Source organism: Physella acuta, unplaced genomic scaffold, assembly GCF_028476545.2.
Source record: "Physella acuta isolate Inbredline_101_S28 unplaced genomic scaffold, ASM2847654v3 ptg001055l, whole genome shotgun sequence".
NCBI classification, from domain to species: Eukaryota; Metazoa; Mollusca; class Gastropoda; family Physidae; genus Physella; species Physella acuta.
This window is the reverse complement of record NW_026732572.1, coordinates 516,351-539,475: the sequence shown is the minus strand read 5'-3', so window position 1 is coordinate 539,475 and position 23,125 is coordinate 516,351. Positions and strand designations below refer to the sequence as shown.

The 23,125-nt window shown below is 34.6% G+C and overlaps 3 protein-coding genes and 1 long non-coding RNA gene across 4 annotated transcripts; all 4 read right to left on the bottom strand.

Moving 5' to 3' along the window:
- Nucleotides 1-1,900: 1,900 nt before the first annotated feature.
- On the bottom strand, nt 1,901-4,956 carry LOC131955123 (uncharacterized). The gene is made up of 4 exons (XR_009388821.1): nt 4,890-4,956; nt 3,163-3,298; nt 2,567-2,694; nt 1,901-2,361 (listed from the first exon to the last, which is right to left on the bottom strand). It is a non-coding gene; the product is annotated as an uncharacterized LOC131955123 (long non-coding RNA).
- Nucleotides 4,957-6,758: 1,802 nt separating this feature from the next.
- On the bottom strand, nt 6,759-8,867 carry LOC131955114 (uncharacterized). Its single transcript, XM_059319090.1, has 4 exons — nt 8,609-8,867; nt 8,234-8,379; nt 7,296-7,497; nt 6,759-6,838 (listed from the first exon to the last, which is right to left on the bottom strand). Exons 1-4 carry the CDS (start codon nt 8,682-8,684, stop codon nt 6,759-6,761), a joined length of 504 nt encoding a protein of 167 aa, XP_059175073.1. The 5' UTR covers nt 8,685-8,867.
- A 2,875-nt stretch (nt 8,868-11,742) lies between these two features.
- LOC131955113 (uncharacterized) lies at nt 11,743-12,771 on the bottom strand. Its single transcript, XM_059319089.1, has one exon. The coding sequence runs from the start codon at nt 12,769-12,771 to the stop codon at nt 11,743-11,745; it is 1,029 nt and encodes a 342-aa protein (XP_059175072.1).
- Nucleotides 12,772-21,476: 8,705 nt separating this feature from the next.
- LOC131955112 (uncharacterized) lies at nt 21,477-22,547 on the bottom strand. The gene has a single exon (XM_059319088.1). The coding sequence runs from the start codon at nt 22,545-22,547 to the stop codon at nt 21,477-21,479; it is 1,071 nt and encodes a 356-aa protein (XP_059175071.1).
- Nucleotides 22,548-23,125: the final 578 nt, after the last annotated feature.

Genomic DNA, 23,125 nt, shown 5'->3' with positions numbered 1-23,125 from the left:
ATTCTTGTGTATCATACTAAGAGACAACCTGAGACATTGCCCGAGTGATGGAGATTTTAATCTCTTATTTGATGAAATCACCAAGCTAAACCCCACTCTTATAGCGTTAGTAAATTCACTAATTTTGATTTTAATACTTATAATTTGCTACTTCATATTAAAACCTTTATTTTAGTTACTCTTTAGAACACCAATTATATCCCTGTTCACATTTAGGTCATTTTTAACCATTACATAGCATACATAGCGCTCAACTCGCTGACTTTATGTAAAAAGTAAATTTATTTTGATATAATTCAAAAAATTTCTTTTACTAGCAAGAGGACAGAAGCATATAAACCGTGGACAACAAGCTTTTGTTTATCAGTTATCTTTGTAATCTATTGTTCGCCTGTTTCACAGGAGTGGAGATTAATACAAAATTTATGAGTAGAAAATAACAGATAGGCCTACATGTGTTGTTAAAACGTTAAAGCTTCCGTTTTGTTTATTCGAGGAAGTGTGTTAATGATTCATCACAGATAGTAAAAGCCAGTGTGAAATAGCTTCCCTGTTGGATGTAGTGGATAATATATACTTATAGACACTGTTTTTTTCTCCGTTATCTACTTCCCTCTTTCCCGTTTCAGTTTCTATTACTGTTTCTCTACATATTCATCTCTCTCTCTCTAATGGTTGAAATTAAATGAATGTATATTTTTAAAGCAAAGTGGTGGGATGTCGGTTCGGGTAAATGCCGGCGCAGCAGGCGCATCAAATTTGGCAGTCGCTCGCATCTGTCCGGTAAACCGGGAAAAATCGGTCAGACTCGGAAGGCTAACAAAGTGACCACGACTGACCGGCGCCTTATATACGCTTTATATAAAAAAATTGCCAAACGACCTCTCCCCTCCCTGAAATCTTTTGAGCTTGCAGACCACTGTCCATGGATGCCAGAAAAAAAAAAACATGTCAAATCTGGGAAAAATCGCTAAAGCGTTCAAAGCTGAGCAGTCGTATTCCCATATAGAATCATTGCTGATTATGTGAAAAACTGAGTAATTTTCATGAAAATTTTAAGTACTTACCCTCTGTACATCTCGCTAAATTTTGCATGCACCTCAATAAAAGGATAGGCCATAGGGAAAAACTGTCGGTCAGACTCTAAGCCCTAGTCAAGGGCTAAAATGTTACCGCGAGTGAAATTCTGCTTAAGTGAGCTATGTTTCGAAAATAAATTTTGCTCAAAGGCCCCCTTATGCCGCTAAGCGGAGTGTAACAAAAACAAACAAACAATGGTCTGCCGTGAAAGGGCCGTTCCATCTGACCAGATGCCGTATTTTCTTATATAAACGTGATGTGAAAGATGAGTTTATGACGCGGTAAGCGTGAATGTGATATTTTAGTTTAGTATCGTTGGTGGGGGGGGGGGGGGGGTAATTTTATGTTTATGTTTGCGTTATTTTTTTTGTTGTTTTTGTGGTTGTCTTTTAGGCGTAGAAGTGCGGGTAAAGGAGAGAGTTTATGTCTGTAGTTGTGGTGAGTGTTAGGGCTTGGGTTTATGTTTGTGTTTTCGTTAGTGTTTATCTGGTTAATTTTGGACATATTGGGGAGTTTATATCTCTGTATTCGTTTATGTTTGTATTTTTTTTTATAGATGTGGTTAGGGTTAGGTTTAGACATTGGTGTAGATTTTCTGTATAAATTTCGTTCGGGGGGGGGGGGGGGGTGGGTTCAGAACATCCCTAAAGAGATGCTTGAAAGAAACTCTTCCGTCCTACTAACGTGATTGGCCCATTCGGTCAGTTCGAACAAAAAAAACAACAGATTTCAGTGTAAAATATTTCAAAATTTCAAAATAACTACAACTTATTTACATGTAAGACGTTGACTACATTTATTAAGAAAACAAAATGATGTTACTCTCTAAACATTTATTGATCGACAAATTTTAACACCAAACACTTGTGCTGGGTGAGGAAATACGCAGTAATCCCATGTTAAAATTGCATTACTATAGCTAGTCGATATGAGTAATAAACCCCTATTTTCCCAAGATAAACACGTTACAAATATATTTTAAAAATATGTACTATCTATTTGTTTGTTAAACTAGGAAATATTACTATTAGATTTCAACATTTGTGCTCAGTATGTGTGCGTATGTATGTGTTACGGAGAAGAATATAACAATGTATACACACGTTGATTTCAATTAACAACAAAACTATGTTGAATGTTGTAGATATAAAATATGTTGCTACTAAAATTTGATTTGCTAGATAAGATGACAGTAAAGTTATTAAATCTTTCTTCACTGATATCTTATTCGCTAATTTATCTCTGTGTAGTTGGATGTAACGTCTCCGTGATATGATGCCCCTGGAATATATATTGTATATGGATATAAATCTTAGATGAATGTATTACATTACAACAACACTTCGCTCGGCAAATAAATAGAAGATAAATGTTTAATTATTTTGCAACTCACAATACTATTTACAGTATATTTAATTAACTGTCAATACCTAGTCTGGAAAGTATGAGTATCTACGCATATATGAAATTACTTGAATTTATTTACCAGTGACCGTCAGCTCATACTGATGCTCATCTTCGTGGGTAGTTTCTGTTCTAATAGGGCTGTTATAGGGTGCTTCGTAGTCATTCAAGTTGCAATCGGTGTTGTTCTCTCGTGTGTTACAAATTCTCCTAAAGTTTATGTGGCAACAGTTACACAATTATATTACAATCATATATATATATATATATATATATATATATATATATATATATATATATATATATATATATATATATATATATATATATATATATATATATATATAATGTGTCAGGCATTGTTTATTTGTGATTAATTGTAAATGAATTACTTAAAGTTCGTGGAAGCAAAAGTGTAATTGTCACGAAATATTCATCTAATTCTAGCGCAATACTGAGAAATGTATGGAGGGATAGTATTTCGAGCACTTCGCAAAGCCTCCTTTACCTAACGTGAGTCAGGCACCCATCAGAGGAAGGTGTACGTGTACATACTTGAACCAGGATTTGAACTGGAGTCTATCGGGTTAGTAGTCGTATGGTCTACTATTCGACCACGCCGTCCAAATTAGTAGCTCAAGTATTAAAATGCCTAACATAGTTTAGAACTATACTCACTGACGGCAAATGAAGATGAAACACATGATGGCAATGATAAAAATCAATACGGCAGCAAAGACAGAAACACAGATTAAGGCGATCTTTTGTTGTTCTATAACTCTTAGTAGGTCAGCTTCTTGGTTTTCTAACCGCACTAAAGTTATAAAATAAATGCACTTAATCAGATTTTAAATAAATTTAAATTTTAATTAGTGTATTTACTAGCCTACTTATGTTAATTTAACTGTTTTATACATACACTCTATTTGTTAAAAACATATTGTGAAGGTTGTTTCTCAAAAATTAGTTAACAATTCATCTTGATGTATTTGGGTAATTTTGTTGAATAGTTTAGTATAATTAGAGTCTTGTGGTATAATAAAGGTATTTAAATGTTATGGAAATTCGAACTAACAGGTTAATAATTTGTAGTGAACAGCATATGTAAAACACGTAGCAACGAATTAACAGATAAAAAGATGTTAGTCAAGTAAAAAATTACCAAATGTGCATCGACTTTTTCAATTATGCGACATAGTTTTGTATAGACAGGAATTTTAAAAATATCAATAAATAAGATAAACTATTATGTTTTTCCCATGTACTTTCCATGCTTGTAGACCAATAGGTTTGTTTACAAACACTAGTAATAGTTCTATAAACTGTAACAATTGTAAAAAGTGTAAAATTAGTGTCTACGGATTAGAATTTGTACTAACTATGTAGAGCAAATTATCTGCGTTTTTTGTATGAGTGTGAATGTATGGGCGTGTATGTGTGTGTGTTTGTGTGGCAGTGTGTATGTATGTTTATTTCTGTGAGTGTAAGTGCAGTAATGTGTGTGAATGTGAGGTATGAGTATATACGAGAGTGCGTATAAATGTGAGTATTTGTATGTATAAGTGTGTGAGTGTACAGCGCGTATACGAGTGTTTGTATATGATTGTGTGTGTGCGTATGGGTTGTTTGTTTTTGAGTGTGTATGAGTATATGCATTTGAGTGTTTCTATGATTGTATGTCTGTTTATGACGATGTGGTGAATATGTGCATGAGTATATGTATGAGTTTTGGAAGTGTGAGGTAGTATAAATGGGACTATGCTGGATTTTTTAAAAAGTGTATTTTATATATGCTGAGAAGGTTAGCACACATGCTAACATGTTAGAACCAAATTAAAAGTTCATCTAGTTGTACATTACAATAAAGTAACTTGAATGTTTCTGCTATTTACTTAAATTAGCTAGGACTGGCCGGCAAATGGACGTAATAAAAAACTTTCAGACTAGACGGTCAACCATGGCCAGTCCGCGGAATGGCCGGCCAATATCCCAAAATCAAGAAAAACTTCGGAATTTGTAGGGACGATGAGATGTTATATTTGTCAATGTGCACATTAACAGGTGTTGCATTACTTAGACACAGTTCTTTGAGTTAACTCGAGTACTTTATTCTTATATACACGAGCTCAGACGACAAGTCCTGTCTCTGACTCTACCTTCCATTTACTGACTTTATGTAAACAATCGACTACACATGACGGAAGCCACAATGAACACTCAAGGGAAGTAGCCATAATAAACAGAATATAAGGGACGTAACAGTAACTGAGGAGACATAAGGTTAATTCGTGCCAAGTTATTTCTATATTGATAGCCTACTTGTTTATTTTTTAAATTTAATTTTTAAATTTAACGGTTCAATTAATAAGTAGTAATATATTAAGAGGGACAAACATTTACACTACCTTCGGGCGTTGTTACACTTGTCACTGTAGATAAATGTGTAGTATGTGTAGTATCGCGCTCTGTTACTGAAAAAAGTATTAAATATATTTTTTAGGATCTTAATTATTTTAATCTACACAGGATAGATTAAAATGTTTCTCAAAATAGTGAAGTCAAACTTACAAGTATAGTGCTCATAGGCATGAAGTAAATAGTAATTTTGTATTAGATTCAACTAAAGTATTGTGTGTATTGTAATTTTTACATATTTCTTGTTAAACAATGGTGTACTATTTATACATCTTAAGACATGTGCTACGTCAATATAAATCTGACTTAGTCTAAACAGTTTATCGTTGACGGGTCTTAATCTTTGTTTTGTGTGTGCTAAAAGTGTGGTTAATGTTACTTAATTGCCATTACTAATTAAATCATACTGCAACAATATTGACTTACACTGTAAATAAATATTAATGCTTCTATATTTACATTTTATTTTGAAAAGATATATTTAAACACGAGTAATATTGTTGTTTTTTAAATGTTTGGCTAAGCAAATATTTCTTCCACAATTAGCTTATCTGTTGTATTAGCACTAATTGTAAAACGAATATAAAAAAACATCATAATTTTATTTTATATATATGTATATATATATATATATATATATATATATATATATATATATATATATATATATATATATATATATATATATATATAAATATATATATATATATATATATATATATATATATATATATATATATATATATATATATATATATATATATATATATATATATATATATATATACGTTTAAAGTCCGAAGTGCGGCTAGTGCACGTGTATCGGCCGGCTCTCTTTGAAATAAGCTTTTACACAGTGTATTTTGTACATTTGTCGGCCATTGCGCGCACTGGTTGGAATGCGTTGGCAAATATCCGATGTAGATGACAGTGTGCTGACAAAAACAGCAAAATGTGTATTACTACTTTATGTGGTAGAGACAATCACCAAATAACAAAAGCTAAGACAATCGGCGTCAATGTCTATATGCAACACGTTGGAATTTTCAAAAGACATTGTCCCGCGTTGGATGGGACGATGGGACGATTATAAGATGAACAATAGGGTCCAAATGTGTGTGTTTATGAATGTGTTAGTGTCAGTATGTTTGAATGTGAATGTGTATGTGATAGAGTATGTGAGATAGAGTGTGTTTGTGTGTGTGAGTGTGTGTATGAGTGTGGGTGTATAAGTGTGCATGAGTGTGTGTGTGACTATTTGTATATATTTTATTTGTGTGAGTGTTCGTATAGAAATGTATGTGAAGGTGAGATATGAGTCTGTATGAGTGTGCGTGAGAGAGTGTGTGTGCGAGTATGTTTGATAGTGTGTGAGAGTATGTTTATGAGTTAGAGTGTCTTAAGTGTGTGCGTGAGTGTGTCTATACATGTGTGTATACGTGTGTGTGTGTATTTTAGTATCTGTTTATAATCAATAAAGATCTAATTTCATAACCGTTTACAAATACACAAAATCTGCCCAAGATCTTCGAATTCAGACACCCCTAACCATATGATCCTTAAATTTGAACTTGGGCCGGTTTCCCCTAGCCAGTTCGCTGACTGGCGGGTCAATGGCCGAAATCAAGCACCATTTCTGACTTAGACCGGTCGACCATGGCCAGCCCGCGATATAGCCGGTCAATATCCCAAACAAAGAAAGATTTCGGACTTAAGACGATAGGAGGTTTGGAAGCCAAGTGCTTGCCAATATATTTCTACATTGATACTTGTTTATTTAATATTTTAATAATTAAAAGCATGAATAGTTGTTCAAATCTAATAAAGTGGAAAATTAATAAGTAGCAATATATCAATAATTACAACACATTTATACTACCTTTGGGCATTTTTACACTTGTCACTGTTGATAAATGTGTGGTTTGTGTAGTGGCGCGTGCTGTTACAGAAATGGTATAAAATGTTACTCAAAAGTAGAGAAGTCTAACGTAAACATGTTGTACACATCTGCATCAATTAAATCGATGCAAATTTATGCCAGATTCGACTACTTAAATGTAGTGTGTATTGGAATTTTACATATACCTTTTTTAACAATGATGTGCTATTTATGCACTGCCATACAGGTGAAACGACAATAAAAATTTCACTTCGCATAAGCAATTCATCTTGTTTCGTACGAGCCATTATTGTAGTTTATACAATATTTAAGTAGGTGTCTGCATCGCAGAATTAATTACTATGCCTAACAGAGAGTTCGAATCTTGATACAAGATACGTAGATTATGGCATAAAAAAAAACTAAAGAAAATAAGTCTTGCGTTGTGTCAAAATATAATCTTTACTTATTTGTTCACGTATGAAGAAATTATTTTGCTGCACCGACCAATACTTACCAACACGTTTGCACGAATAGGCAATATAATACAAAAATGGACAACTACATTTGTCGTTACATGTTGAGCTGAACTGAAGATCTGATTTAGTTAGACTGCAATTTCTCTGATAGTCGCATTTGTCTTTAATGTGCAAAATAAGTTGTCGTTCATCGTTTGGACTTGACAAGTTGGACTGAGCATAGGGACGGTTACAACCAATCTGTAAAGAAAAAACTATTAAATGTCAAATTTTGAAATATTTTCAGCTGATGGTTTTCAATCGTACCGATGAATCCCTTACTTTATCAAAAGTCAGTATCTCTTATTTTAACATTCATTGCCAATATTCTATGCAATTTAAATACGCTGAAATATTTTTTTTAAATCTTTATACACTAATTAACTATCAGTTGTATAAATATCACAAAACACTTGAGTACCCGACGCTCGTTGCTTTGATTTACGAAGCAAAGGAAACTAAATGACACTAGTCCTGATAACATTCAATTTTCATAGTGTAATTTTCTATTAAAACTTGGTATTCGTTTTAATATTGAGAAAATTCTGAACTAGGTAACAACGCGTTTTCTGGATGAATTGACTCTAATGCTTTTTGAGGAATGGCAGGTGCTGTGTAAGTTAATTTTTTAATTAAGTTGCTGATTTGAGCGTAGTTAAAGCCGCCTTTGCTTTCCCCAACGTGAGTTACGTACTCATCAGAGCTGGGTAGACTTATGGACGATCTACTGACTTAAACTCGGATTAAACTAGAGACTTTATGTTTAGTAGTCTAGCGCTATGCTGCTAGGCCACGCCGTCACACATATTTATGTGTAGATATGGATTATATAATTTTGGTGAGCCTTATAGTATAGTTTGCTTTTAAAGTTCTTCTGTGTAAATTATGCAGTAATAAACATGTGTAATTGATAATATATTTTAAAAAGTGTTTATACCTCATAAAACATATCAACTTTGTAAATAACCATTCCAGTTTTCCTGTCCTCCCCACATTCTTTGCTAGAGCTGTTTACTTGTAAACGAAAATTAGTGGTTGCGTCGTTTAAATTAACTTTATAGTTGAACCCGCTAGCAAATTTACCTAAACGGAACAAAAAACAATTAAACAATAATAGTCTGTTGTGGTTGATGAGATAAATGATTCTTCTCTATAGACATTAACTACTTCCAAATAACGTAAACCAATTACATAACTTTAAAAAAAGGCACACATATTCATAAACATATCTTTAGTTATTTATTGTTTAAATTAATTCGTGTATCTAAGCTACATTTTAAAATAAATATTTAATTAATAATTTATAATTTACCTGATATCACCAATATAAATACAAAAAATGTACAATAACATATAGAAATCCATTTTGTATGCCAAAAAGAACACATTTTATTAGTTTTTTATGGAAAACTATAAACATAAAGTAACCAAATTAATTTTATAGTTAAACATTTTCGAATATTGTACAACTGTTTATTTGAATAATAATGCTTTTACAAACACAAGTAGTGTACACACTAGCTGTAAAAATCAAACTGAAGCACCGGAGAGTTGAACGTATTTAGTGAGAATTAAGAGGTATCGAATCACTCGACATTATTATACATACAGTTGTCCATGTGTGTCGGTTTTATTTTCATGACTACTAGTGAAAACTCACTTCACTTTAATCACACACTTGAAATTTTAAAAAATCGAAACAATCGCAAACCTTCTAAACGAAGTTAGTAGTAACAAATTGTAATTTTAAACAATAAATCAACAGTTGGTATTCATTTTTTTTTTCCTGTTTGTCCCATTTAAGTATTTCAAACCCTTATGTAAAACAAAATTTGCGTTAACTGTTATATAATAGTTAATGGGAGACGGACGTTTTCCAGAAAGACGCCCGAATGCGACAAGCGCCCAAATTAACACTTACCCGAATGTGAAAAATGCCATAAAGCCACTTGTCCAAGGCCGTTTTTATTTATAAAACAATTAGCCCTCCCGGCTAGGCTCCTGCTCTTGCCTTTGTGAAAAAATCTATCTGTAAAGAACCACAACGAGTGTGTTTATTCAGCATCATATACCTGGAACAGCCTGGGTTTCGGGAATATATTAAATTTCCTATTTATTTATACATGCAAACAGAGAAAATATATATAACCCTAAACCTAACTCCAAACATAACCCTAACTACAACATACCACAAACACAAACATAATTTGAACATAGACATAAACCTTCTCCCCTCATCGCACTACTACGTTTAAAAAAAACAATCATACGCACAAACATAAACACAAAATTAAACACACAAACAAACATAAAACCTAACCCTCACTACAACCTCAAAACATAAACACAAACACACACAAATAAACATAAACTTTAGCATAATCATTAACATAAACAAACCCTCATCCTCCCTCAACCGCAACCACAAACACAGACATTAGCATAAACTCCTACACCTACATCTACTCTTGCACATATTCCGATACATACACATTTACCTATTTCTAAACCTAGGCGTATACTTTACCTAATCCTAACGCGTCTACGACTAAATCCTGAAAGACATTTGCTCGAATACCGTTTTCCTGAAGACGTTTTCCCGAATGAACACTGGCCCGATTGGACAAATACACCAACCGATAAAATGGACACATATTACATTCCTGTTTTGTTTAACTCAAATACTAAACCAAGCATATTTTAAAACACACTTAACACTTACAAAATATCAATCTAAATTTATTATCAAATCCATATTAAGTGACCTTTACAATTTCGACAAGAGGATTAAGAATAACATTATGAGAAGTAAAAGGAATCTTGTACAGCATAGTTAAACACGACATATCATTCATGTAGTAAAGTATGTGGGTCACGTTCGTGAGGCATCGTGGTCGTCTGCTAGAGCGCAGGAGAGCAAACCCCATCAAACCGAGTTCGAATACCAAGCGTCGAACTACAGGTTTTCTCCCTACCACTGATGCACTCCAACACACCTGACTAAATATACTAACATACACATTCTAAATGGTGGTACAAGATGTATTTTTTTTTAATTAAACACGATAGTTATCTACACAATCTGTTTCTTCTATTTACTTTTAAAAGTATTTTATACTTTGCTTTGTGTGTCTACAAAAGCAATTAGCATAAATAATTCAAAATCCACAACACCACACACTTATTTTTTTTAGGTGTAATATCCTGGACATCCAGTTAGCACCATATAAATTTGCAAGACATACATGTTTATAAACTAAATACTCTTCTTCTTAGATTTGCCGACCACACCCAGAGCACAGTGCGCCAATAATGCAACTCTTGATCCTGTGTCCTCCTCTTTAGCAACACATTAGTTCCCTTCGCGTGCACCTCTGTGCCGACCGGTTTTCATCTGGCTCTGTTGGAGCCTTATAAGTACCTGTTGTTTAGTTTGATGATGTCCACAGTCAGATATCGTTATTACAGATTATATCAGGCTAGTGTTTTCTAGCATCCAACTCTGGGTTCTGTATCTGTATCTGTATCTGTATCTGTATCTGTATCTGTATCTGTATCTGTATCTGTATCTGTATCTGTATCTGTATCTGTATCTGTATCTGTATCTGTATCTGTATCTGTATCTGTATCTGTATCTGTATCTGTATCTGTATCTGTATCTGTATCTGTATCTGTATCTGTATCTGTATCTGTATCTGTATCTGTATCTGTATCTGTATCTGTATCTGTATCTGTATCTGTATCTGTATCTGTATCTGTATCTGTATCTGTATCTGTATCTGTATCTGTATCTGTATCTGTATCTGTATCTGTATCTGTATCTGTATCTGTATCTGTATCTGTATCTGTATCTGTATCTGTATCTGTATCTGTATCTGTATCTGTATCTGTATCTGTATCTGTATCTGTATCTGTATCTGTATCTGTATCTGTATCTGAATCTGTATCTGTATCTGTATCTGTATCTGTATCTGTATCTGTATCTGTATCTGTATCTGTATCTGTATCTGTATCTGTATCTGTATCTGTATCTGTATCTGTATCTGTATCTGTATCTGTATCTGTATCTGTATCTGTATCTGTATCTGTATCTGTATCTGTATCTGTATCTGTATCTGTATCTGTATCTGTATCTGTATCTGTATCTGTATCTGTATCTGTATCTGTATCTGTATCTGTATCTGTATCTGTATCTGTATCTGTATCTGTATCTGTATCTGTATCTGTATCTGTATCTGAATCTGTATCTGTATCTGTATCTGTATCTGTATCTGTATCTGTATCTGTATCTGTATCTGTATCTGTATCTGTATCTGTATCTGTATCTGTATCTGTATCTGTATCTGTATCTGTATCTGTATCTGTATCTGTATCTGTATCTGTATCTGTATCTGTATCCAAACCAAATGACACTGACTCGCACGCGTTTGACAAATTTTCTTTTACTCAGTCACGGTGTCTACAAACAGGAAATCTACGCCTGTATCTGCTGTTGTAGCGGTGGTACACAAGTATGTTGATGCTGGCGTTGATGGTTTGAAAAAAGTACTTGATCCCCGTCATTAGCAGATACATGTTGCGGAACGTATTGTCTATAGAGAACTCGGGCACAAACAGACCAGTGAAGTTGATGAGGATGGTGGGCGTGTTGCAGGTGATGTACACCATACAGATCAGCGCCACCTGTTGAATCACCTGTAGTTCTTTACCAGGTTTTGTAGGCGAGCTTCCTTTAGATTTTGTAACGGTGGTGATATCATTATATGAATGAAAAGATCTGAACTTTATAGATGCCTTTAGGCGTCTTGTCATTAAAATTAGGCAGACTAAGATTAAGAGTTGGGTGGAAAGCGGAATGAAAGCGTCACGTATCACACCCATTGCATCTCTGACCTGTTTTCTTTGTGGTGAAATCCACAGCGCTGGTCTTGTCAAGTTCACGTCCTTGTCGAATTGTGGGATGATTCCCATAAAAACCTGCACAGGGATGAAACTCACTACTGCAAATACTACAAAAATTATCGCCCATATTACAGTGAGTTGTTGGCTGAATGTTTGTTTAAACTGTAGCGGTTTGGCCACACTGGCGCACCTGGCCAATGCCACGAAGGTCGTCATCAGGTTGGAGAAGGCGTGTGGGATTCTTCCAGCATTCCCACAGAAAATCACCACAGCATAGGGCTGGACAGGAAACCACATAGTCCAACGATGTGTCCGCTCGTAAGCAAAAAACACGAAGGACACCGACCTGGAGATGACCGTTACTAAATACAAGAGGTCAAAACACGAGAGTAAAGTTAAAGACAAGTTCATGCCTTCGTTAAATCCCAGCTTCATAAATATGTAGATGTTGATAACGTTCCCCATACAACCAAGGGCGGCAATCAGCGCTCGTGTTGAACTCAGTAGCCCTTCATACAACAAGTACTGCTCATCTGTAACCAGACCATCGTCTGTGTCTGAAGTTGTCGTCATGTTGTTGGTCATTGATTCCATCTGGTCTAGCTACTGTCTGATACGTTGCAAGCAATGAACAGTATGAACTGTTATTATTAATACTAATGCATGAACAACTGTTTATTTTAACTAAACTATATTTTTCGAAATTAGTGTCAAATGCAGTCTTTTAAATATTTCCACTTTTAATAACTATTTAGAACTTTATATAATATGATTTTATAACTAAATTTTGATATTATAGAATCAAATGTTTAAATTTTTGTGTTCATTATTTTGATATTAAAAGTTCTAAATATTTCAATTTTGTTTAAAAGGATTAGAAACCTATCGTTATTCAAATAAAAGCAATGTTATTTAAAACGAGATTAAAGGTTATTGATTACATACTTCGTGTTATGATAACTAATTATAGAAAACCAATTCCAAATATTTAGATGAAACATGAAAGTCTCGTAGAAATGTTTGATCTGAAATTAGGGCTGGTTACACTAGTAAGGGAATCACCGTTTAAATAACACGCCATATTTGTTTGGGTCGACACATCGACTAACAATTATGTGCTTTAAACGCCGTAGTTCATTCAAGTTCTGGTGTACGGAAGCGTAACTTAAATCTAATGAAAGTATACATTTTTATAAAAATAATAGATCGAATAAAGTAAAACCTGAGTAGAAATTTCATAATCAAACATGACACGACGATATTTCGAGTTCACACTATTGACATTAGACATTTTCAGTAGTCCATACGTGATTTGTCAAAACAAGATTTGTCAACAACTTTTTTAGTTTATGTCTCATTCCTTAGAACAAAGACATAATTTTTAAAAAAATCTAAATCTTAGAAACGGTAAGATTTAGATGAGCTCTTTAAAATTATATTAATGAATATATGATTACGACTCTTTTTAATGTTGTTGGTGGGTTTTTAAATTAATGCCATACAAAACTGCAATAATGTACAACTATCTAACATAAATATATATGTATTACTAGCTGATATAGTTTTACGATTTTTGTAATTTAAAAAAATTATTATTCATTTCTCACATAAACTATATTATTTCATTTTCAAATAAAGGTTGTAAGATGTTCAATTGTAGATGTCAGTTCAAGAGGATATCATTTCATAGTAAAAGCATAGTCGTGTAATAAGAAAACGTTTTATATGATTTATTTTACTTATTTCGACGACGCCTGCCGTAAGACTTGGGTTTTAGAAAATATTCTGCGTGGTTGACACGAATCGTGTCAACGCCACCTAGCGCGTTGATTGTGTATATTTGTGCTGGTACGAACATTCGTTTTTATTTCTATATCGCGGCCCAATAGTGATCGACTTGTAATTGTCGTGATGATTTGTCATGAGATTATTTGTCCTGAGATGGTATCTCAGTGTATTGCAAAAGTATGAGCGTATATGTTGTAGAATGATTTCATAATATTTATAGTCATAAAAGAATGTGACTGTGCTTTGAGGTACGTAAGGATGTGACGCCCGAGAGTAGGGTCTGCATGCTGGGGGAATTCGATTAGAACAGGCTTCGTCATGTTGTGCTAGGGTGTGGAAGTATTAGTCCGTCGTAGTGAATAAAGCAGTGTTAGTGTTTGTTTATGTTTGTGGGTTTATAAGTGTGTGTACGAGTGTCTGTGTGGCAATGTGTATGTATGTTTATTTGTGTGAGTGTAAGTGTAGCAATTTGTGTGAATGTGAGGTACGTGAGTGTATGTGTGTGAGTGAGTGTGTGTGTGTGTGTATGTGTTCGGTTGTCACAAGTGACAACATGGATTGAAAATATAGTGAAATAAAATAATTTTAGTGTTTCTGTTATTTACTTTAATTAATATTATTAATGCCGTGATTTCAAAATCATTGCGGTATTTAAATTCCAAAATAATAAATCAGGACAATTTCGGACTTTGGCCGGTCACTCATATAGCCAGTGCTAGGACTGGCCGGCCAATGGTAGTAAACAAGCCTATCGACCATGTCCAGTCCGCAAAATGGCCGGCCATTATCTCATATAAGAAAACATTTCGGACATTGGCCAGCTGATGGGCGGAGATATTGGCACATTGGCTGACTAATTCGTGCCAATAAATCTATACATTGATCTATACATTGATACTTGTTTCTTTATTGATTTAATTTTTAAAAATTATGAATTGTTGTTTAAATCTAAAACAGTGGTACAGTTAATAAGTAGTAATAAATTAATAAGCACACAACGTTTATGCTACCTTTGGGTGTTGTTACACTTGACACTGTTGATATATGTGTAGTATGTGTAGAGTAATTTCCGTTGACCGGAAGCAGTAATTTACGCTTTCTCCGATTTATCAAAAAACCGCATGTGAATTTATAAAGTACTAATAATATTCTACACTATTATAAACATATTGTTTGGCGTTCACTTGGTGCGTAATTCTTATTTCTACGAGATTCTATTCTATTTTAAAAAGTTTAAGTAATTAAAAATGGATTAAAAATAATGTCTTTATCCCGAGTTGCCATCGACCCTAGTGTTATATAAGAATATTCGAGAAAGTTTAGGGGAGATCACTCCCGGTTTATTTTTTTTGCACGATTACAATACTTCCTCTATACTTCGTATACTAGAAAGTAAAAATGCAGACGTATTGCACTAACCAATAAGCCACTAGACTCAAGTACTTGATACTATTTTCTATTTTTATATATTTAGTTAGTTTAAACCAAACACATAAGCGTACACACATGCAAACACAAACACATACACACAGAAATAGAGAGAGAAAGAGAGAGAGCGAGAGATAGAGATAGATAGAAAGAGTCGTACGGACAGAATTGCAGCCCATCGAGATACTTAACGTTGAGATTTGTGAAAACCTCAATTTCGATTTTTGTTCACGATTACAGTACTTTACTATACGAGGAAGTAAAAAGTGTGTTTATTTAAAAAAAAACAATATCCTTGTCAGAGAGTATACGCTGTTAGCACTTGACAACTGTTTTGTATATTTTTGTTGTCGTATAGAAGATTATACTATATTACCTCCCTTAGGCGTGCACGTTACCCTTTACAATATCCCTAAAGTAAAGCAAGACTCAGTTGAATATTCTTGTAATAATCACAAAATACGATCTGAAATTCTTGCTTTGACGTGTGGGTAAAATTGTAGGCAGTTTCTAGCTATCAGGGTGCTGCACAAGGTGCTCGAGAAAGAAACAGGTGCTAAGCAATTGTGATAAATGTATATGTACAAATTCACTGTGAACTGTCCTTCAAGTTGGCAGGTAGAGTACAGTTAGTCATACAATAAAAAAATACACGATATGATACCCATTATTAGACCCATTATACATGTAGCTAGGAATTACACAATACTACACGAGAAGCGCTCATTAGTGTCAAACAATAATCCCTTGCGACGTTACCAAGTACATGTATTGGACTCACACTCCAACCCAAAATGATTAATAACAGTGTGAAAAAAATACATTTGTTGGTACATACAAGAAAACCACCACGTATTCTCAACAATATAAATACATGCCTTCATTTTTATAACTTCTGCACTATAAAAGCCGTGGTTTCATTCACAAACAATTTACTAACAAAATTTTGCTCCAGCAAAATTATTGCAAGAAATATTTTTTAGATAGTGTGATACATCATTACTACACACAGCTCAGCAAGTGTTGAATAATTTGTATTTATCTTCATTAAGGTGTATGCTTTATTCAAAGTTAAAAATATTACAATTTTGTCAAAACAATTAAGAAGAACATAATGAGAAGTAAAAGAAATATTGTACAGCATCGCTAAACACGACATGGCATTCATGTAGTAAGGTGTGTGGGTCACGTTCGTAAGGCGTCGTGGTCGTCTCCTAGAGCGCAGGAGAGCAAAATAATTAAGTTCTATTACTCAGACACGGTGTCTACATACACGAAATCTACGCCTGTATCTGCTGTTGTAGCGGTGGTATACAAGTATGTTGATGCTGGCGTTGATGGTTTGAAAAAAGTACTTGACCCCCGTCATTAGCAGATACAAATTTCGAAACGTATTGTCTATAGAGAACTCGGGCACAAACAGACCTGTGAAGTTGATGAAAATGGTGGGCGTGTTGCAATTGATGTACACCACACAGATCAGCACCACCTGCTGAATCACCCGTAGTTCTTTACCTGCTTTTGTAGTTGAGCTTCCGTTTGATTTTGTAACGGTGGTTGTACCACTATTTTTAGATATTTCGTTGACGATCCCATACGTTATACTGTAATTTGAATGAAAAGCTCTGAACTTTATAGATGCTTTTAGGCGTCTTGTCATTAAAACTACACAGACTACGATTAAGATTTGAGTGGAAAGCGGAAGGAAAGCATCACGAACGACTCCCACTACATCTCTGACCTGTTTCCTTTGTGGAGAAATCCACAGCGCTAGTCTTGTCGAGTTCACGTCCTTGTCGAATTGTGGGATAATTCCCATAAAAACCTGCACAGGGAGGTAACACAGTAATGCAAATACTACACTCATTATCGCCCATATTACAGTGAGTTGTTGCCCAAATGTTTGTTTAAAATGTAGCGGTTTGGCCACACTGGCGCACCTGGCCAAGGCTACGAAGGTCGTCATCAGGTTAGAGGAAACTTGTGGTATTCGTCCAGCATTCCCACAGATATTGGACACAGCAGGAAACCACATAGCCCAACGGTGGGTCCGCTCGTAAGCAAAAAACGCAAAGGACACCGACCTAGAGATGACCGTTACTAAATACAAGAGGTCAAAACACGAGAGTAAAGTTAAAGACAAGTTCATGCCTTCGTTGAATCCCAGTTTCAGAAATATGTAGATGTTGATAACGTTCCCCATACAACCAAGGGCGGCAATCAGCGCTCGTGTTGAACTCAGTAGCCCTTCATACAACAAGTACTGCTCATCTGTAACCAGACCATCGTCTGTGTCTGAAGTTGTCGTCATGTTGTTGGTCATTGATTCCATCTGGTCTAGCTACTGTCTGATACGTTGTTAGCAATAAACGGTAGGAATAAAATGTTATTTAAAACAAAAAATATACCATGTTAATTTTCTTTTTGTGTTCAAACGCAGTGTCGAACGTTCTAGCAATTTTAAAATATTTCCAGTTTTAATAACTTACAGTTTTAATAATTTACAGTAAGAATAAATATTCCGTGTATTTATGAATACCTACAATTTTTAAATATAAATCAAGGATTTGGATTTTTGTCTTCAATTATATAAATTTAGAAAATTATTCAAAGTTTTAAATAATGCACATTTGTTTGAAAGGAATAGAAATATTTTCTTATTCGAATAAGACACGTGTTTATAGACTCCTTGCTTCGCATTTCTTGTTATGTTAACTAATTAGGTCTATAGAACACCAATGCCAGATATTTGGTAAAAACATGAAAGTCTCGTAGAAATATTTCATGTCATATTTAATCTGGTTACACAAGTAAGAGAATCATTGTTTTAATAGCACGCTATATTTGTTTTAGTCGACAAATTGACTTAACATTTACAGGCTCTGCCTGAAGAAGATTATTCATATTCTGGCGTTTGACACAGTTAGAAAAACATTATTGAAGTTTTTTTGTTTGTAAAAATAATAGATCGAATCAAGTGAAATATGAATAGAACGTTCATGATTAAACATGAAAAGACGAATTTTCGTGTTCAATACCTTATTAACCTTAGTCATTTCCATTAGTGTGTAAGGCATTTTTCAAAACAATATTTGCAAACAACTTGCTTAGTTAGTGTCGAATTTTTTCGGGACAAAGACAGAATAAAGAAATAAAAATCTTAAAAACAATAAGACATAGATGAGCACTTACAGATTATATTAAACAATACATAAATATGGCGCTTTTTAAGGTTGTTAATGTTTTTTTATTAATGCAATAAAAAACCTGCAATAATTTACTACTATCTAACATAAATATATATGTATCAGTAGATATAGTTTTAAGATTTTTATACTTTTTAATAATCACTTTTCATTTCTTATATTAACTAAATTATTTGATTTTCAAAGAATATTGTTAGATTTTCATTTGTCGATGTCAGTTCAAAATTTTATCATTTCAAGACGAAAATGTTTTATTTGATATCACTTATATGAACAACTTCTACCGTAAGACTTGGGGTTTAATGAGTATACTGCATGGTTGCGCCACCTAGTCAGGCTCGCGTTGATCGTGTATATATGTGCTGAGACGAACATTTTTGTTTATTTCTATATCGCGGCGCAGTAGTGAACTGTGACTTGCGTGATCATTTGTCATGAGATACTTTGTCCTGAGATCATAATTTTCCGTGGAAAATTTTGTCTAAGATATTGTGTCCGTGTAATATTCTGCATGGGATCATTTGTCCGTGAGATATTTTTTTCTAAGAGATCATTCGTCCTGAGATAATTTGTCCTTGAGAATGCTTGTTTTTTCTAAGATATTTTATTTGGTTTTATTTGGGATCATTTGTCTTGAGAAATATAAGAAATCTTACAGAGCATAGTGTTATTAGACACTAACTAGCATTGGTCCTATGTGCTTTGACCACAGGTGCTTTGACCATAGGGGGTTTGACTACAGCGGAAGTTTGACCATAGGGGCTTTGACCACAGGGGCTTTGGCCACAGCGGGGCTTTGACCAAAGATGGGCTTTGACCATAGGGGGTTTGACCAAAACGGGGCTTTGACTCTCAACAAATAGATTCCTGTCACTTTGCTTGCGACAAAATGGCCTCTGTCAATACGGTTTCCGTAGAGACTAAGTCTCCTGGCAAAACGTCCTCATTGATTATGGCACCTGCCAGTGGGAACCCTTCATCAATATCCTTTAGAGTTAGCTTTGTCAACACTCTTAAGTAACACAAAGTATGCATCTCTTGTCCTGTAGGCCTTATTTTTATATTATTTTATGTAGTATAAGAAATTGTATGTATTAAATTTGCAGGGTCATCTAACTATGACTTCCGTAAATGAGTCAAGGCTGTTTCAACTTAGTGTGTGAGGAGAGAGGTCCATGCTGTACATTCCTACTTGCATTATGCTTGCTGGTTATCCAAAAAATGTCGTTATCCTGTAAACATCATGGGTATTATATATTTAAACTTCTATGCTCGCTTAAAAGCAACAGATCTTTACTGTTGGAAATAAAAAAAAATATTAAAATATTTCTTCCTTCTTCTTCTTAGTTCTTAATTTTTAGTGTTGGAAGGGATTGAGCCTTATCTGCCAGATGGTTTGAACTCGAGATTTTTTCGAATTTATCAACCATGAGCTTTTGCCGACTCGGCCACGCCCCCATCACAATTAAGGATACGTGTCAACTGGTTATGCGTCATTGAGGCCATTGACTCCGATTTAAGCCTGCTTTTCTTTTTGGATTTGCTTCCATAGCCTTTGGCCAACCATGAACAAACTACATGGCAGCAGATGTTTGATTTTGGAGTTGTCTCTCCTACAATTTTTAAATTGGTGGAATTTAACTGTGAAGAACTGAATTTGTGAATTGCTGTTTGTTTATATAAAAAAAATCATTTATGTATTTAGCCTTTTAACTAATTTAAAACGAACGTAGGCGACATAGTTCTCACGGGAAGGCACGTTAGCGCCCATCAGCACTCTGTCGGGGCGCTGGAGGACATCTGGATTCGGTTTAGTGAAGGACTTTAGTAGCCGTTCTTATTCGTAGTGTATCGCTTTTTTTAAACGCTTTGTTTAAAATGTCCGAGGCGCCAAATAACTCACCGAGGCAGCTCCGGCGGATGCGTGATTCAGTTTAGTGAAAAGATATTTTGCTCCAGTAAAATTATTGCAAGAGCTAATTTATCGATGTGCATTACGCCATTCGTACACAAAGCACAGCAAGTTTTGAATCATGTTGATTTATCTTCATTAAAACGTGTGCTTTATTAAAAGCTAAAAATATTTCAATATCGCCAAAAACGATTTAGAAGAACATTATGAGAATTTAAGAAATCTGGTACTGCATCGTTAAACACGACAGTGCATTCTGATAGTAAAGTGTGTCGGTCACCTTTGTGAGGCATCGTGGTGGTCTGCTAGAGCGTAGGCTAGCTAACCCAATCATACCTAGTTCGTATTCCAAGCGTCGAACTAGAGGTTAACTCACTAACACTGATCCACTCAAAAACACCGAAGTATATTAACCTACACATTCTAAATGGTGGTACAACGTGTATTTAAAAAAAATAAAGAAGATAGTTATCTTCAGAATCTGTTTCGTTTATTACCCTTAAAAAATTCTTTTTTACTTTGCTTTGTGTATTAACAAAAGCAAGCAATATAAATAGTTTATGATCAACAACACCACAAACGTAACGTCTTAGGTTTAATATCCTCGACATAAAGTTAGATAAACATACATTTGCAAGACCTACTTGTTTCTAAACGTAATATCTTTTTCTACTTCGATTTGTCACCCCCACCCAGAGCACAGGGAGCCAATAGAGCTATACTAGCATTTAGATCATATGTCCTCCACGTTTGCAACAAAATAGCCCCTGTATCTGATTCCTTTTTTATATATCTGTATACAGAAAATAGTCCAAGTATAGACTTAAGGCATATTATTATGCATCTATGTCCACCCTTGTCGTTAAAGTTACAACCTTTGTCAATACTGTTATATAAGAATTTACCGAGACTGAAGCGCACGCGTTTGACAATTTTTCTATTACTCAGACATGTTGTCTACAGAATGGAAATCTACGCTTGTATCTGCTGTTATATCGGTGGTATACAAATATGTTGATACTAGCATTGATGGTCTGGAACAAGTACTTGACCCCCGTCACTAGCTGGAACAAGTTGCGGAATTTTTTGTCGACAGAGAACTCGGGCACAAATAGACCTGTGAAGTTGATGAAAATGGTGGGCGTGTTGCAGGTGATGTACACCACACAGATCAGCACCACCTGTTGAATCACCTGGAGTTCTTTACCTGGTTTTGTAGGTGAGCTTCCTTTTAATTTTGTAACTGCGGTGGTACCACTATTTCCAGCTATTTCGTTAACTATCCCATACGTTATGCTGTAATTTGAATGAACAGCTCTGAATTTTAAAGATGCTTTTAGACGTCTTGTCATTAAAATTACACAGACAGCGATTAAAAGTTGAGTGGAAAGCGGAAGGGAAGCATCACGGATCACCCCAACTACATCTCTAACCTCTTTTCGTCGTGGTGAAATCCACAGCGCTGGTCTTGTCAAGTTCACGTCCTGGTCGAATTGTGGGATAATTCCCATAAAAACCTGCACAGGGAGGTAACTCACTACTGCAAAAACTACAAAAATTATCGCCCATATTACCGTGAGTTGTTGGCTGAATGTTTGTTTAAACTGTAGCGGTTTGGCCACACTAGCGCACCTGGCCAAGGCCACGAATGTCGTCATGAGGTTAGAGGAGGCTTGTGGGATTCTCCCAGCATGCACACAGAAGACATACACAGCATAGGGCTGGACAGGAAACCACATAGTCCAGTTGTGGGTCCGCTCATAAGCAAAAAACACAAAGGACACCGACCTGGAGATGACCGTTACTAAATACAAGAGGTCAAAACACGAGAGTAAAGTTAAAGACAAGTTCATGCCTTCGTTGAATCCCAGCTTCAGAAATATGTAGATGTTGATAACGTTCCCCATACAACCAAGGGCGGCAATCAGCGCTCGTGTTGAACTCAGTAGCCCTTCATACAACAAGTACTGCTCATCTGTAACCAGACCATCGTCTGTGTCTGAAGTTGTCGTCATGTTGTTGGTCATTGATTCCATCTGGTCTAGTTACTATCTGATACGTTGCAAGCAATAAACGATAGGAATAAAATGTTATTTACAACACTAAAATATACAATGCTCATTTTCCTTTTTTTTTCTAAAGCATTGTCGAACATTCTATCGACTATTAAACATTTCTAGTTACGAAAGCTTTGAAAATATTTACAATAAGTAAAATAGTCCTGTTTTTATAAATACCTATTAATATTTTAAATTCAAGGTTTTAAATTTTTGTCTTTAATTATTTAAAATTAGAAAATTATTCAAAGTTTTAAAGACAGCATGTTTGCTTGAAAGTAATTGAAATATTTTCTTATTCGAATTAGACACGTGTTTATAGGCTACCTTCTAAACATTTCTTGTTATGATAACTCATTAAAGAACACCAATTCCAGATGTTTTAATAAAACATGAAAGTCTGGTAGAGATATTTGATATGAAATTTAAATTGGTTACACTAGTAAGAGACTCACCGTTTAAATAACACGCCATATTTGTTTTGGTCGACAAATTTACTAAACAATTATGTGCTTTGCGTGCCGTAGATCATTCAT